Source organism: Ceratotherium simum, chromosome 34 (genome assembly GCF_057802395.1).
Source record: "Ceratotherium simum simum isolate JZ-2026a chromosome 34, ASM5780239v1, whole genome shotgun sequence".
Lineage (NCBI taxonomy): Eukaryota > Metazoa > Chordata > Mammalia > Perissodactyla > Rhinocerotidae > Ceratotherium > Ceratotherium simum.
This window is the reverse complement of record NC_141933.1, coordinates 12,561,454-12,575,076: the sequence shown is the minus strand read 5'-3', so window position 1 is coordinate 12,575,076 and position 13,623 is coordinate 12,561,454. Positions and strand designations below refer to the sequence as shown.

The following is a 13,623-nucleotide window of genomic DNA, read 5'->3' as shown; positions in this document are numbered from 1 at the left end:
GCTTTGGCTGAAAGGAAGCTCAGAGACAATCCAATCCCTGTGTCTAGAAATGGGGCAGAAGGGGGACCTGAGAGGGTATGCAGCATGGCTGAGGGCCCGGGTGTGCCACAGAACAAAAGGGGTGCATCTTACGGGTACCTCAACTTCAGGCATCAATGCTGAAAATGTTGCAAAGGGAGAGCCATAGACTTGATACTTAGGCACAGAATGCGAGAAGAAAAGGATGTGCAAACTTATATAACGCAAGACTTAAGTGATTTCCCATCTCCAGGATCCGCCAAGTAACATTCACTCTGGCAGCAGAATCATTTTAGATACACTAAAGTAATGCAAATCACCCATATTACAGATGAAAAAACTGAGTCCCAAAGAGGGCGGGATCCCAGCCCAACTGCACAGGAGATGGGAGCAAAGTTTCCATCCAGCCTTGCCTACGGGCTCCCTGGATCTTTTTCCAATCCTTTTCTCTCCCGGAAATGGGTCCCCCTTCCTTTCTCTGCCTGCACACTGTGTTTTCCCTGAGAGCCTGTGTTTGCAGAAAGGCCAAGCGCGGATTTCAAGCTAAGACTTGCTCATCAATTAAAGGAATGCGCGCAAGCGCTTTGCGCATGCGCCTAGTAAGCCCAGCCCCTTCGGGCTGCCAACCCCGCCTCTCCGCCCGTCACCAACATGGCCTCCCAGGCAACAGTTCCTCGTGCCCAGCACAGACGTGGCGGCTCCTGACGTCATACGCCGGCGCCGGTTGTCCCAGAGGGTGCACGTGGGCTCGGGTTTGGGAACTTGCTGGTTGGGGCATGGATACCCCGCTGAGACGCAGCCGGCGGCTGGAAGGCCTAAAACCCGAGTCCCCCGAGAGTCCCACTTCAGTGTTGCGGGCGAGACGGGCCCTTGTGGAGTTCGAGTCGAACCCAGAGGAAACGAGGGAGCCCGGCTCTCCTCGGAGTGTGCGGCCACCTGGCCTGGGGTCCCCCCGGCGTCAGCAAGATCCAGGCCTGGTGTCGCCCCCAAGACAGCCGGATTCGAGTCCAGAATCCCCCCGACTACAGCCAACGCCAAGTGGGGAGTCGCCAAAGTGCTCCCAGGGCCAAGAAGAACCGGACTCGGAGTTGGCCCAGAGGAAGGAGGAGCTGGCCCCGGGGTCCCCACGACATCAGCTGCAGCCGGGCTCAGGATCTTCAGAGCCTTACCCCGGTCAGCCAGCGCCGGGTCCGGAGCCCTCGCCGCCGCTACAGGAGCTGACACCCCCGTCACCTGGCTTCCCCCGGGGTCAGCGCGAGCCGAGCAAGCCACCTGCGGCCGGGGAGCCGGGGAGAGACGGCCTCGGGCCAAAGAAGCGAAAAGGTTCTCCAGCCCGGGCCCCAGCGTCCAAGAAGTTGAAGGAGGAGAATGAGGTTCCCCTGATCCCGAAGGGAAAGCCCAAGTCGGGGCGGGTGTGGAAGGACCGCTCCAAGAAGAGGTGAAGTGGGGAACAGCTGGGCAGGGCTGGGGTGCGACCTGGAGACAGCCCCTGGGTTGGAGAGGGAGTTGGACACAAACAGGTCACTATAATCAGAAGGTGGTAAAATGCCTGGGACCCAGGGAAGGTGAGACCAGGCCCTCAAAGGTTATTTCTGTGATGCTTTTCCTCCTCAGGTTCCCTGTGGACCTCTCCTGTAGCATCTCCTTTGTGTATTCATTCAACAGACATTTCCCCTGGCCTGCCCTCTCTCTAGAGAGGGAGGCAGAAGCAAGTAAGCCAGGCAGTACTTGATAAAAAGCAGTGAGGTCTTCATCCACTGTTATCTGTTACAGTTATTTGCATTTGTGATAAAAAGTATTCCCGAGCGCTGAGTATATAGGACACTTTAGTAAGAGTTTAGTAAGGATTGGCCCCGGGAAGGGCCTTTCAGACAGAGGGACCAGCACGCATTGAAGCCGCACATCAGCCCTATGAGGCAGCAGGTGTTAGGATTTTCCTCAGTTTACATATGAGGAAACTGAGGCTCTGCAGAGGAACCGGGGGTGAACAGACTGTGGGAGGGCAGGGGTGAAAGCAGAGAGCCTGCAGTAGAATTAAAACACCTTCAGGGCTACAGGCAGGCCTTGTGGCTAAGGGCCAAAGGGCCATGGAATTATGTTTGGGATCTTTGAGGAAGCAGCTTCGGTGGGTGGTGAGTGAGTCCAGAGGTGGCGAAGGCAGCTCGTGTTGCAAAAAGTGGCCCAGCAAAGGGGGGATATGGAGGGAGGCAGTCCCGGCTGGGAAGCTGCAGCCCCACCTTCCATGCTCATGCCAAATGCCACCTTCTGCACAGTGCTGCATGGGTGTGCTGTCTGCCTTCTCTGAAGAGTGGCCTTTATTGAGCACCTACCGTGTGCAGAGCTCTGTCCTAAGTGCTTCTTGAGTCTTGTCTAGATTAATCTTCCCACCACCCTTTGGAATGGGCATGATTCTCGTCTCCATTTAACACGGGAAGGTGCTGAGACCCAGAGCAGCTGGGTCTCCAGGTAAGACTGATGCCATGGAACTGCCCCAATATCTTAGCTGTCAGCCACATGTGGCTATTTCAATTTAAACTGATTAAAATTAAATAAAGTTCAAAATTCTTTTCCTCGGTCACGCCAGCCACATTTCAAGTGCTCAACAGCCAGTGTGAGGAGTGGCTACCTTATTGGACGGCGTAGATATAGAGCATTTCCCCCATTACAGAAAGTTCTGCTCAGCAGCACTGCTCTAGAAAGATGCAGGATGTGACCTGTAGTGCGGTGTGTGCCCAGGCCCCCACTGCCTTGTCCCTTCTGGGTTGTCATACCCCAGTTTGGGGTAGGGAAAATCCATGCTGCAGCCCCATTCTTCTGTGCTCAGAAGACCAGGTTTCAGCAGCGAGCTCTTGGAGAGGGGGAGAAGGAGCAGGGGGTGGTGTGCTGGGGTCAGAGGCAGGCAGAGTCAGAGAAGGGGGCGGGCAGAGTCAGGCTGAACATGGACGGGTCTGGGGTCAGGGTCCGGGCTGTGTGTGCTAGACTCCTGTGGAGCAAGAAGCGGGGAAAACGGCCCAGAAGACTCTCCTCCATAGACAGGAGGGGGCTGTGCCCTGCGCGCAACAGCCTTCAGAGGCTGGGGTGGGACTGGCTGACCTACTCTGGCAGTTTGGGGCACAATATAATGGACATGGATGAACAGGAGCTCTCAGAAGTCAAGAAATCGGTGGGGGAGGTGGAGAGGCCACTATGAGAGGATCTGCTAAGGAGAAAAGGCCCGTGGGACACCTGAACAGGCTTCAAATCGTTCCAGGAGAAAGACCTTACAGAAAAGGGGAGAGCATGGTTTCATGAACCCCCCATGTCCTCATCACCAGCTTTACCAGTTCTCAACATTTTACTCGTGTAGCGTCATCTTGCTCCTCGACACTTTTTTCTTCTTTTTTTTTTTTTCCTGGAATATTTTACAGCACATCCTAAATATGTCATTCCACCCATAAATCCTTGTGGGATGCATTCTTACACAGATAGTCTCGCTTCCCCTATGACTATAGTGTCACTGTCACTCTTAAGAAAGTCAAGGCTTCCCTGATATCCCCGAATGCCTACTCTATTTTCACACCCTCCCCTGATTCATCACAGAGAGCTGTGACCATTCACACTGTTCTGAAATGGAACGGGCCACCTCCGTAGGCAGGGTGCCCCATCTCCAGAGGTGTTCATGCCCAGGGCAACTGCACTTGGCAGAAGCAGCAGAACTTTACAGCAGAGGCCGTGTGCCTGGACTCTGTGGTCACAGACAGAGATTCGAGTCCTGACTCCTGCTCACAAGGTGACCTTGGGCAATGACTTAACCCCTCTAAGCCTTGGTTTGCTCCTCTGTGTAATGGAGAGGACAAGAGTCCCAACCTCAGAGGCACGTAACCAGGGCTTAAGAAATGGCAGCCGTCGTGGTCGGAGCCCTTTCTGCCCTGAGTTTCTGCAGACCTGGAGGATCGACTGCCCAGCAAGCAGGCAGGTGGGGAGGTGATTCTGACTGGGTTTCGGGGAGAAGGCCCAGAGCTGAGAGGAGAGGGGGCGTGGGTACGTCCCACGGACTCTGCGAGCACCCGCTTTCCCCGTCCAGATTCTCCCAGATGGTTCAGGACAAGCCCCTGCGCACATCCTGGCAGCGGAAGATGAAGGAACGGCAGGAGAGGAAGCTGGCCAAGGACTTTGCCCGGCACCTGGAGGAGGAGAAGGAGAGGCGTCGGCAGGTGAGGAGCCGGCCAGCCACACTCAGGCGGGAGCTCAGGCGGGCAGAACGGGTGTCTGCTGTAGCAGGCCTGGGAGGTGGGAGGCTCACACACGTGCCCCGGGGGAGGCTGACTTGGCCAAGAGCCATCCTCAAGCCTGAGGGCCCCAGGGAGGCAGGGAGCCTGGGCAGAAGCAGAAGTGCAGTCTGGGACTGCAGTGGCGGGGAAGCCCAGTGGAACATCCAGTTGAGCCTGCGGCTCTGTGAGAGGCTCAAGGACGGGGAGGAGGCCCAGGAAGAAGCCCCCAGCGCCCCTCACTGGTGACAGGAGCTCTCAGTGAGATGGGCTTAAAGGTCCCATCCCTGGGACCTGCACAGATGGGAAGGCTAACAGATTGGAAAGCCACATCCCAGTGTTATCGCCATCCTTCTCCAAGAAGGGGCTACCACCGTCAGCGAAATGGACAGCCCGCGCTTTCCTCCACTTCTCTCCGGGACGCTCAGCCCAGGGCCAGAAATGCCCCATTAGAGGTTCACGCCCAACCTCTTCAGTGTCCAGGGAGCCCCCTCAGGCAGCACACAGAGAAAGCAAGGCGGAGGCATTGGTCAGCAAGCACCACACCGGGACCAGGGTTATCAGTGGGAGGTCACTCACCTAGTGATCCCAGGGGCACAGGGGGAGTCACACACCTTGCCCCCAGCCGTGGTCCCAGCCTGGACACTGGAGGACAGTGGGCTAGTCATTTGGTCATCTGTCCCCAGCTTTGAGTCGCCCCAGCTCAGCTATGGCCGAGGCCCTGCAGATGGTGTGGCCACTGCCGTGCGCTGAGGCCTTATCTCGCTTCCTTTGTGGCCCTGGGTCCCTCTTGGGCAAGAGAGAGCCTTCTTGTCACCGTCCCCCTCAGAGCTGCCCCTGCCCAGCCCCCAGCCCAGCTCTTCCCCTGACTACGGGAGCTTAAGTCTCGCTTCTCCTTTCTCCCCAGGGGCCCAGGCCACCCCTGCTACCCTGAGTTGCTAAAGCCAAGAGAAGCCCCTGACCACGCAGCAGCCTCAGAGCTGCACCCCTGCCCTGGCCCCACCAAGCACGGCAGTCAGCATAGCCAGACAGCACTGGGCTTCCAGTCCCAAGAGACACTCCATCTAGACTCAACCTCTAAGTGGTCCCAGTGGGTCAGGTGCTGTTCCAAGCCCTGTACTTGTATTCATTCACTTGTTCCTCAAAACAACCTTACGAGATCATCTTCACTTTAAAGATGGAGGCTGGGGCACAGAGAGGTTAAACAGCTTGGCCAAAGTCACCCGTTTAGGAAGTAGCGGAGTCAGGATTCAAACCGGGACCGGATAGCTTGGAGGCGCTTCTCTGCAGCCTCCCCACTTCCCAGCCCCGTGCTGGGCGAACCTCAGGAGCCTGCACTCACCCCTGGCCTCACATTCTAGGGGCACATGGGCTCAGGGGGAGAGAGGGAGACTCCAAGAGGGCTGTTGAGAGGGTGGGAATGAGGAAACCAGCCCACCCCTTCTCCCCTGGCAGTTGGTGAGGGGGTAGTGTGAGGGGCTGCTGTCTGCATGTGTCTGAGTTTCCAGGTGGGGAGCCACCATGTCTTACCCGCCCCCCAGTCCTCCTGTCTAAGCCCCTGTCCTCAGCTGCCTGACCAGGTGCCCACCTTCTCAGGTGGAGTCAGGAACTCCCCACCACGGTGGGCCTCTGTCCCATGGGCGCAGAGATTGCTCCTTGCTGGCCCTCCATCCACACACCACCGGGAACAACCTGGAGCCTGATAAGAGGGCCTTTTCCCCTCCTCCCTGGGAATTCTGCCAGCTCTCGCCTCCGGGGCCCAAGAGACCAGGGCCACCTCGGCTCCCAGACTCAAATCCTCTTCCCCTGTGTGTTCCAGGAGAAGAAACAGCGCCGGGCTGAGAACCTGAAACGCCGCCTGGAGAATGAGCGGAAGGCAGAGGTGGTCCAAGTGGTGAGTGTTGCTTTGCGTGGGGATCCGCCCAGGGTGGGTGTTGCGTCCAAGATGCCTCGGCACCCCTGCCTCACGGCCCCAACTCTCATGCTGCGATCCCAGGCCCCTCCCTTTCCCCGGGGCGCCAGGCGGAAACTCCAGCCACACTCATGCTTCCCCTCCCACCACTCCCAGATCCGAAACCCCGCCAAGCTCAAGCGGGCGAAGAAGAAGCAGCTGCGCTCCGTCGAGAAGCGGGACACCCTGGCCTTGCTCCAGAAGCAGCCACCCCAGCGGCCAGCAGCCAAGGTCTGAGCCCCGGACAGCCCGAGGCCTGCTGTGGCCAACCACCACGTCAGACACGGCACCTCTCGGGCCACTGGTCACACACCTCTGCTGGACCCGGCACTCCAGCTCTGTGGTCCCAAAACGGGGACCCTACTTGAGATGGGCTCTGAGCTTTTGAGGCTCTTGGGCAGGGCTTTGTGGGACGGGCCCAGAGGGAGCCTGGGACCTGGCGGAGACTGGGGGAGGGAAGAGGTTCAGCCGTGCCCCCACCCGCCCCCTTTGCCCCTCCTCCTCCAAGTGCCTTCAAACCAAGAAGAGTAAATTCTTCTGGTTCCTCAGGGAGCTGGTGACTGAAGGGTGACTTGCCAAAATGTGTATGTTCTATCTCAAGGTCCTGGTCCAGCCCAGGCCAGGAGCCAGCAGTCAGGAGTCCAGCTCCCTGTACACCTTCCCAAAGGCTGCTTTGGGTACCTCCGCACCCTACTGACCCCATCACCCAGCAAACTGAATCCAGCCTTGCCCAACTTTTCAACAGGGAAAGAGTAACATGAGGAGGTTGCAGGGAGCAGTTTCTTTCCAGCTCCCTCTTTCCTGTACCACACTCTGCAGAAACCCCAAAGATCTGATTGACTTGTGCCAGCCAGTCTGCAACAAAAATATTTATTGAATGCCTGCTCTGTACAGGCACAAATCTAGCTACCAGGGAATCAGACAGAAGTCCCTGCCCTCAAGGAGCTTTCATTCTGATGGAGAAAATACAGTGAAGTAGTAAAATATATTGTATGTCAGAAAAGTGCCCTGAGTCAAGCAGAGGAGTGGGAGGGAATGTGGGCGAGGTGTTACGGAGGGACATCTGTTCAGCCAGCTGTATGTCTGCTGTTCAGTTTGCTGAGCACTTGCCGTGGGCCAGGCCCTGCCTGGCACTGGGAGTAAACAGTAAGCTAGCCAGCCCGGCCTGGGGTGGCACAGGAGCACTGGAACAAGATCCCAAACGAGTTTCTCCACCGGCTCTCCCACTATCGTTTCATCCACCACATGTTTACTGGCACCAACTCTGCACCAGGCCTGGGATGCAGAGCTCAAGACAGCAGTCTTTGAGAGGAAACAGACAAGGTACAGTGGAAGTGCTGTGACAGATACAAGTTACCCCCACATCTACAAATTGGGAGTGATAGCTGCCCAGCCCCTGTGTGGTCAGGAGGTGGGCGCTGCACAGATCTTGGGATTACCAGCGTTGGCCAGAGGGCATCCCCCTGAAGTCCAGGCCTGCACAGGTGGCAGATTAGCTAGGAAATGTCACGTGCTGTGGTCTTGGAGGCTGCCGTGCGCATTCACATACTAATGAACGAGAAGACCTTCAGTGAAGATGCTCACTGCAGTTTGAGTAGCCCAGGTTTCCCAAACATCTGACCATGGCACCCCTTGCTTTTTCCACATTGTAAACACTTTGGGCAATGCCAACTCAGAAGGGTAGAGATGGGGGCTCCGAGGCAGCTACTATCTTAAGTACCTTAGGTATGTTGGGGTGTTCTTTCACTTACTAAATAGTTGAGCACGTAATGCTTGGAAGGTAGCATGCAGACCCTGCTGGTCACTAGCCGTGAAACTTTGGGCAAGTTACTTATTTTCCCTGCACCTCAGTTTGTTCATCAGTAAAAACTGGGGCTAACAGAACCTGCCCCTCAAGGTTGTGGGATAAAGCAGTCTGCTCTATAAATATTGGCTGAGTAGCTAAAGCAAAGAGATTAGACTGGGTGGTGCTTCCCAAACCTTTCGTCTCACTTGACTCCAAAAACACATCACTGGTTCAATGTAAAAATATAGCACCCCCCCCCAATCATCTGGCACAATTGAGCTCCAGAGAGACGCATCCTGTGTACCTTGGGGAGTCCACTACCCTGGTTTGAGAATCTTATGATTTTAACCCTGTATTACTCCAAGTGTGGTCCACAGACCAGCAGCACTGACATCGCCTCCTGGGAGCTTGTTAGAAACGCAGGCTCAGCACCCCTGCCCCAGCCTGCTGAATCAGCCTGCACTTTAACAGGATTCCTAGGTGACTCACACACAATAAAAAGTTTGAGAAGCACTGCTTTAACTCACTTTGATTCTGAAAAGAATTCATTCCCGGAATCATGCAGGGCCGCTTTAAAATGCAGATTCCCGGGTCCTGACCTTGGACCACGATCTCCGAGGCTGGAGCCAAGATATCTACATTTTAATGATGGCCCCCTCGGGACGCGTTGGCGTTTGGCGGCTGCCCAGCCTTGGCCTTCCGGGGAGCATGGCGATTCCGGGCCCGCGCTTCTAACTGCAGGTGCCGCTCAGGCCCGGTTCAGGGGGCCCTTCTTGTCCTGGGAGCGGGCCTGGCCCCTCTGCGGGGACGTAGCGCGGCCTCCCCGCAGCCAGCCAAGCAGGCGCGCGGACCGGGCCGGAGACAAGCCGCGGCCGGCGAGCGGCACGGAGGAGGCGGAGTTGGCGGTGGAGGACGTGCGGCGGCGGCGGCTGCTGCCCGCGCCGCCGAGCTCGCTCTCGTCCACCAGCACGCTCTCCAGCACGCTGCGCAGCGAGCGCCGCAGCTTGCGCAGCACGTCGGGGCAGGTGAGCACGTAGAGCAGCGGGTTGACCACGCTGTTGAAGAAGGCCAGGCTGCTGACGAAGGGCAGCCCGCGCCACACGAGCGGCCGCAGCGCCTTGTCGCCGTGCGCCCGCGCCTCCAGCAGGCTGAAGACGTGGTAGGGCCCCCAGCAGAGCGCGAAGGCCGCCACCACGGCCGCCACCAGGCGCACGAAGCGGCCGGGCCGCCGGCGGCCGCGGTGGCGCAGCTGCATGCTCACGGCCGCGTGGCTCGAGGCGATGATGGCCAGAGGCACCAGGAAGGCCAGCAGGAACTTGCTGACGGCCAGGGCCGCCTGGCGCGAGTTGCACGTGGCGTCGCGGTCAGGCCCGGGGTTTAGGATCAGCACGTTGTAGTAGCACATGATGCGCCCGTCCAGGCGCGGGATGGTGTCCCGGAACACGAAGTAGGGCACGGTGTTGAGCACGGCCAGGGCCCAGAGCACCAGGCAGACCTTGTGGGCCGCGGCCACAGTGCGGTGGTTCTGCGCCCACACGGGCCGCACCACCTGCAGGCAGCGGTCCAGGCTGATGGCGCTGAGCAGGAAGCCGCTGGCGAACATGTTGAGGAAGAAGATGGAGGAGTGCAGTTTGCAGAAGATGGTGCCCAGCTCCCAGGAGTGGCCCACGGCCAGGAAATAGGTGAAGAAGGGCAGGGAGGCGGAGGCCAGCAGGTCGGAGAGCGCCAGGTGCAGCACCCAGGTGGTGACCACAGTCTGTCGCATGCGGCAGCCCACCAGGAAGAGGATGAGTCCATTCTCCAGGAGGCCCAGCAGCGAGGCCAGCCCGTGCAGCACCACAGATGCGTAGTCGATATAGCGGATGCTGGAGTTGCTGTGGCTTTGGAGGCGGCTCATCTGCTCCAGGATGGGGCAGAGAGGCTTCATGGAGACATTGGCCGACATGGCGAGCTCTGTGGTGGAGAGAAGGAGGCCCTGAGGTGGGCAGTGCAGGGGCAACAGGGGACCCTCTCCAGAAGATGCGAATCTGACCCACGAATGTTACAGAGGAGGCCCCTGGGGATCAGGGAAATTGAGCAAAGACAGTGAGGTGGGGGAATAACATCCCAGCTCCACCTGCTCACTGTGCAACCTTGGGCAAGCCATCTAACCTTCCCGAGCCTGTTTCCTCCTCTGTTAACATGGATGTCAGTGCTAACAGGACCTAGCTCATAGGGTTGTTGGGAGAGTCAGATGAGTTATATAGAAGCATTTAGAACAGAGCCTGGTGCACAGTGAGCACATCAATGTCATTGTGATTATAGTTAAGCAGACGCCGTAAGATCACACAGAGAAATAGGAACACGGTCAGGCATGCAGGACTGCTGTCCCCAGTCCTCCTCCGAGTGCTGGGGCATGCACGAGGCCCCACCTAAAGGGCAGGAGGGTTCAGTTGGCCTGGGGGATGAGAATGAAAGGAGGAGTCTGTGCCTTTAAGGATTGCCGCCCTTCCCCACCCCCAGCACTCCCAGACCTTGGCTCTGCAGATTCTCCACTTGGCCCTTTGCTCCCAAGGTGGTGGCTGGTTGGGTGTGTTGATTGCGGAGAGTGGAGCCAGCCCCTCCCCTGATAGTTGGGGAGGAAATAAGATAAGAGCAGGGAGAGAGCGGGGCAGGAGGAACTGCCAGATTGGGGCCAAAGACCTCTCCTCTGCGCAGGGGCAGCCACAGCTCCTCTGCCGGCCCCAGGAAACCCAGCCTGTTCATTCGTTTATTCATGCACTCGCGCACTCACTCAACAGGTATTTATTGAGCAACTACTCAGGCAAGTGCTGGAGCAGCCAGCCCTGGCAGGTGTGCAGACACCCCAGATGTGCACGCCCACAGCCTCATCAAGAACCCGAGACCTGAAGCTGGTGGAGATCCCCGAGGGCTGATGGGGGTGGGGTGGAAGGCTGATGGCAGGAGATAGGGGACGGGTAGCAGAGGTGGGGACAGAGCTCCCCCTCCTCTGACACGCCAGGTACTGTGGTAGGTCCTCTCCATAGGTGCTGTCTTCCTCACGGCTCTAGGAGAAAGTGCTAGTACTTCTCTCCATCCCATTTTACAGGTGAGGAAACTGAGACTCGAGCGTTTAAATCACATACGCAAAGCCAGCCAAACAACACAGACCTGCGGAGGAGCAACAGTCTAGCGCTCAGCCTGTTCTCTTTCCTCTCTCCCTGCTCTGAGCAAGAGACGATGACGGAAGAAGAGAAGGAAAGGGTTAAGGGGAAGACAGTCTTCAGTATTTCTCTTTCCAGGGCAAACACTGTTAGCCAGGATGAGAAAAATCCACACCCTTCTCCAGGGACCATGGTCCTTTGTGGGGTAAGGTCCCGGGACATCAAACTAGAATTTCCCTGGCAGACGAGCCCCTTGGAGCTGGGGATCTGTGAGTAGGTGGGTGGGGAGCAGTTGGACCTGTGCTCCCTGAGAATGCTCATCCTTCCTAAACTTTAGAGTTTGCAGAGCAATTCCTCTCACAGTGACCCTATGAGACCCCATTTTTCAGAAGAGGAAGCTGAGGTTCAGAGAAGCACAGTACTTGCCCAACATTCCCCAGCTACAGTGGTGGAGCTGGGACTCCACTCCCAGCAGACAGACAAGTGCCATCCCCTCTCTGCCCTGCGACATTCCCTCAGTCCAGCAGTTGCTTGTCTGAGTCCCATGGGGATGCTCGAAGAGCACAGTCCTGCTGCAGCCTAGGACCCATCCAGATTGGACCTTCTGGCTGCGTGGAGTCGGCCCCCAGCCTCCCAGGATTCTCAGAGAGCCCAGCCGCTAGGGTCCCATTTCCGCAGGGGGCTACAGGCAGAGAACGCAAACTTCTAGAGTCAGAGACCTGGGTTTGAATCCCAGCTCCTCGACTTCCTGGCTGGGTGGACTGGGGCCGGTTACCCTAAGACTGCTCATGTAATCCTCCCACCCAGACTGCATGTGAGTCTGGAAAGAGCTCGAATGATTTAACGCCGTGCCTGGCATCCAGTCAACGCCTAAGAAAGTGTAGTCCTGCTCTTCTCTGAGCAGCGAGTCCACTCCAGTCTTTGGTAAACCCTACCCTCTGCCATCCTAGCCGTGAACAGCCCTCTCCCCTGGTAAAACTGTCCCTTCTCTCCTGGGTCCAGAGAGAGCACTAAGGCTATCCAGCCCCTGGGCCAACACCCCCTTACCTGGGCACAGAGGGAGCACAGGATTCCAGCCCTGAAGGTGGTCAGCTCCCGGCAGCAGCCAGACAAGAGGCACTGGGCGGGCGGGTGGAGGCAGGGAGTGAGGCTGAGAGAGGAAATAGCTGTCAGCCCCAGAGTGTGTGTGTTCAGAGGTGGGGTGGGGTGGGGGGAGGCGGGAACAGTAGACTGTGAGCTGTCACACTGGTGTTCAAGTAACAGTAATCTCCATCAATGGGCAGGGGACATAACTGCTGACAGCCTCTGCGTCACCCCTCTCTCTTTACAAAGGAGACATCGCAGAAGCCGGAGGTCAGAACAAATGCAGGTGAGGAAATAGGAATGTGTATGGGAGTGCTTTTGAGAGTGACGGGGTGTAGCAGAAGTGCAGGAGGAAGAAGACGTCTTGTCCATCTGTCCACTGTCCTGGGCTGCCCTCTTCGGACCCCACAATTCTCAGCAAAGAAACCGCTTTGAGGTACCTGGGTCTTGTGGGGGCCTGTCCATGAGGGCCCCGAGGGCTCCACGACCAGGAAGGCAGGGTGGGCAGTGGGAAGAGCTGGGGGGCCTGACTGCCCAAGCGGCCCCTGCAGCCGCTCCCCTTGCTGGGCCCTGGTTTGGCCATCTGTGAACAGAACAACAGGGTCTGCCTCGCAGGCTGTGGCAATGAAGTGCTCCCATTGACAAAGTGCCCAGCACACAGTAGGTTCTTATAAAAATCAGCGTCAGGGCCAGCCAAGTGGCGCAGGCAGTTAAGTGCGTGCGTTCCGCTGCGGCAGTCCGGGGTTCGCCGGTTCAGATCCTGGGCACACACCAATGCACCGCTTGTTAAGCCATGCTGTGGTGGCATCCCATATAAAGTAGAGGAAGATGGGCACGGATGTAAGCCCAGGGCCAGTCTTCCTCAGCAAAAAAAAAGAGGAGGATTAGCATCAGATGTTAGCTCAGGGCTGGTCTTCCTCACACACACACACACACAAAAAATCAGCGTCTTTCCCCTCTGGGGGAGAAATGGGTTTTGGCTGTAGCGCTAGGGCACACAGCTTTTATTTAAAGTGAGCTCCGAGCCCTGGGATGAGATGATTGAACTGTGTAAGTCTGCATTTGATCGTTCCCCGAGTGCTGACTCTCCTTTACTGACCCAGCTTCTCGGCGTCAGGGACCGTCCTTCAATCTCAATGTCCCAGCACTGAGCAGATACTTAAGAAAACATCAAAGAACTCAGTACCCCATATGAGGGCCAGGGCACCCCCCATGGGACTGACTCTACAGGAATCTTCTGTTTAGGCACAGGCTTAAGACAGTGCCTAAAGTGTATCCGGCTTGATACACTTGCAGAGAGACTGCAATCCTGAGTGGAAAATGAACAAAATGTCATGACCGTGGTGGGGTGGGAGATGATATTTCTCCCTGTGGCCCAAGGTGGCATGCATTTCA

General features: G+C 57.3%; 2 protein-coding genes across 2 annotated transcripts; one reads left to right on the top strand and one right to left on the bottom strand.

Moving 5' to 3' along the window:
* Positions 1-729: 729 nt before the first annotated feature.
* Positions 730-6,781, top strand: CCDC86 (coiled-coil domain containing 86). Its single transcript, XM_004437434.3, has 4 exons — positions 730-1,456; positions 4,082-4,211; positions 6,085-6,159; positions 6,334-6,781. The coding sequence occupies exons 1-4, from the start codon at positions 795-797 to the stop codon at positions 6,451-6,453; spliced, it is 987 nt and encodes a 328-aa protein (XP_004437491.1). The 5' UTR covers positions 730-794; the 3' UTR covers positions 6,454-6,781.
* Positions 6,782-8,263: 1,482 nt separating this feature from the next.
* PTGDR2 (prostaglandin D2 receptor 2) lies at positions 8,264-12,274 on the bottom strand. Its single transcript, XM_004437435.3, has 2 exons — positions 12,193-12,274; positions 8,264-9,955 (listed from the first exon to the last, which is right to left on the bottom strand). The coding sequence occupies exon 2, from the start codon at positions 9,945-9,947 to the stop codon at positions 8,751-8,753; it is 1,197 nt and encodes a 398-aa protein (XP_004437492.1). The 5' UTR covers positions 9,948-9,955; positions 12,193-12,274; the 3' UTR covers positions 8,264-8,750.
* Positions 12,275-13,623: the final 1,349 nt, after the last annotated feature.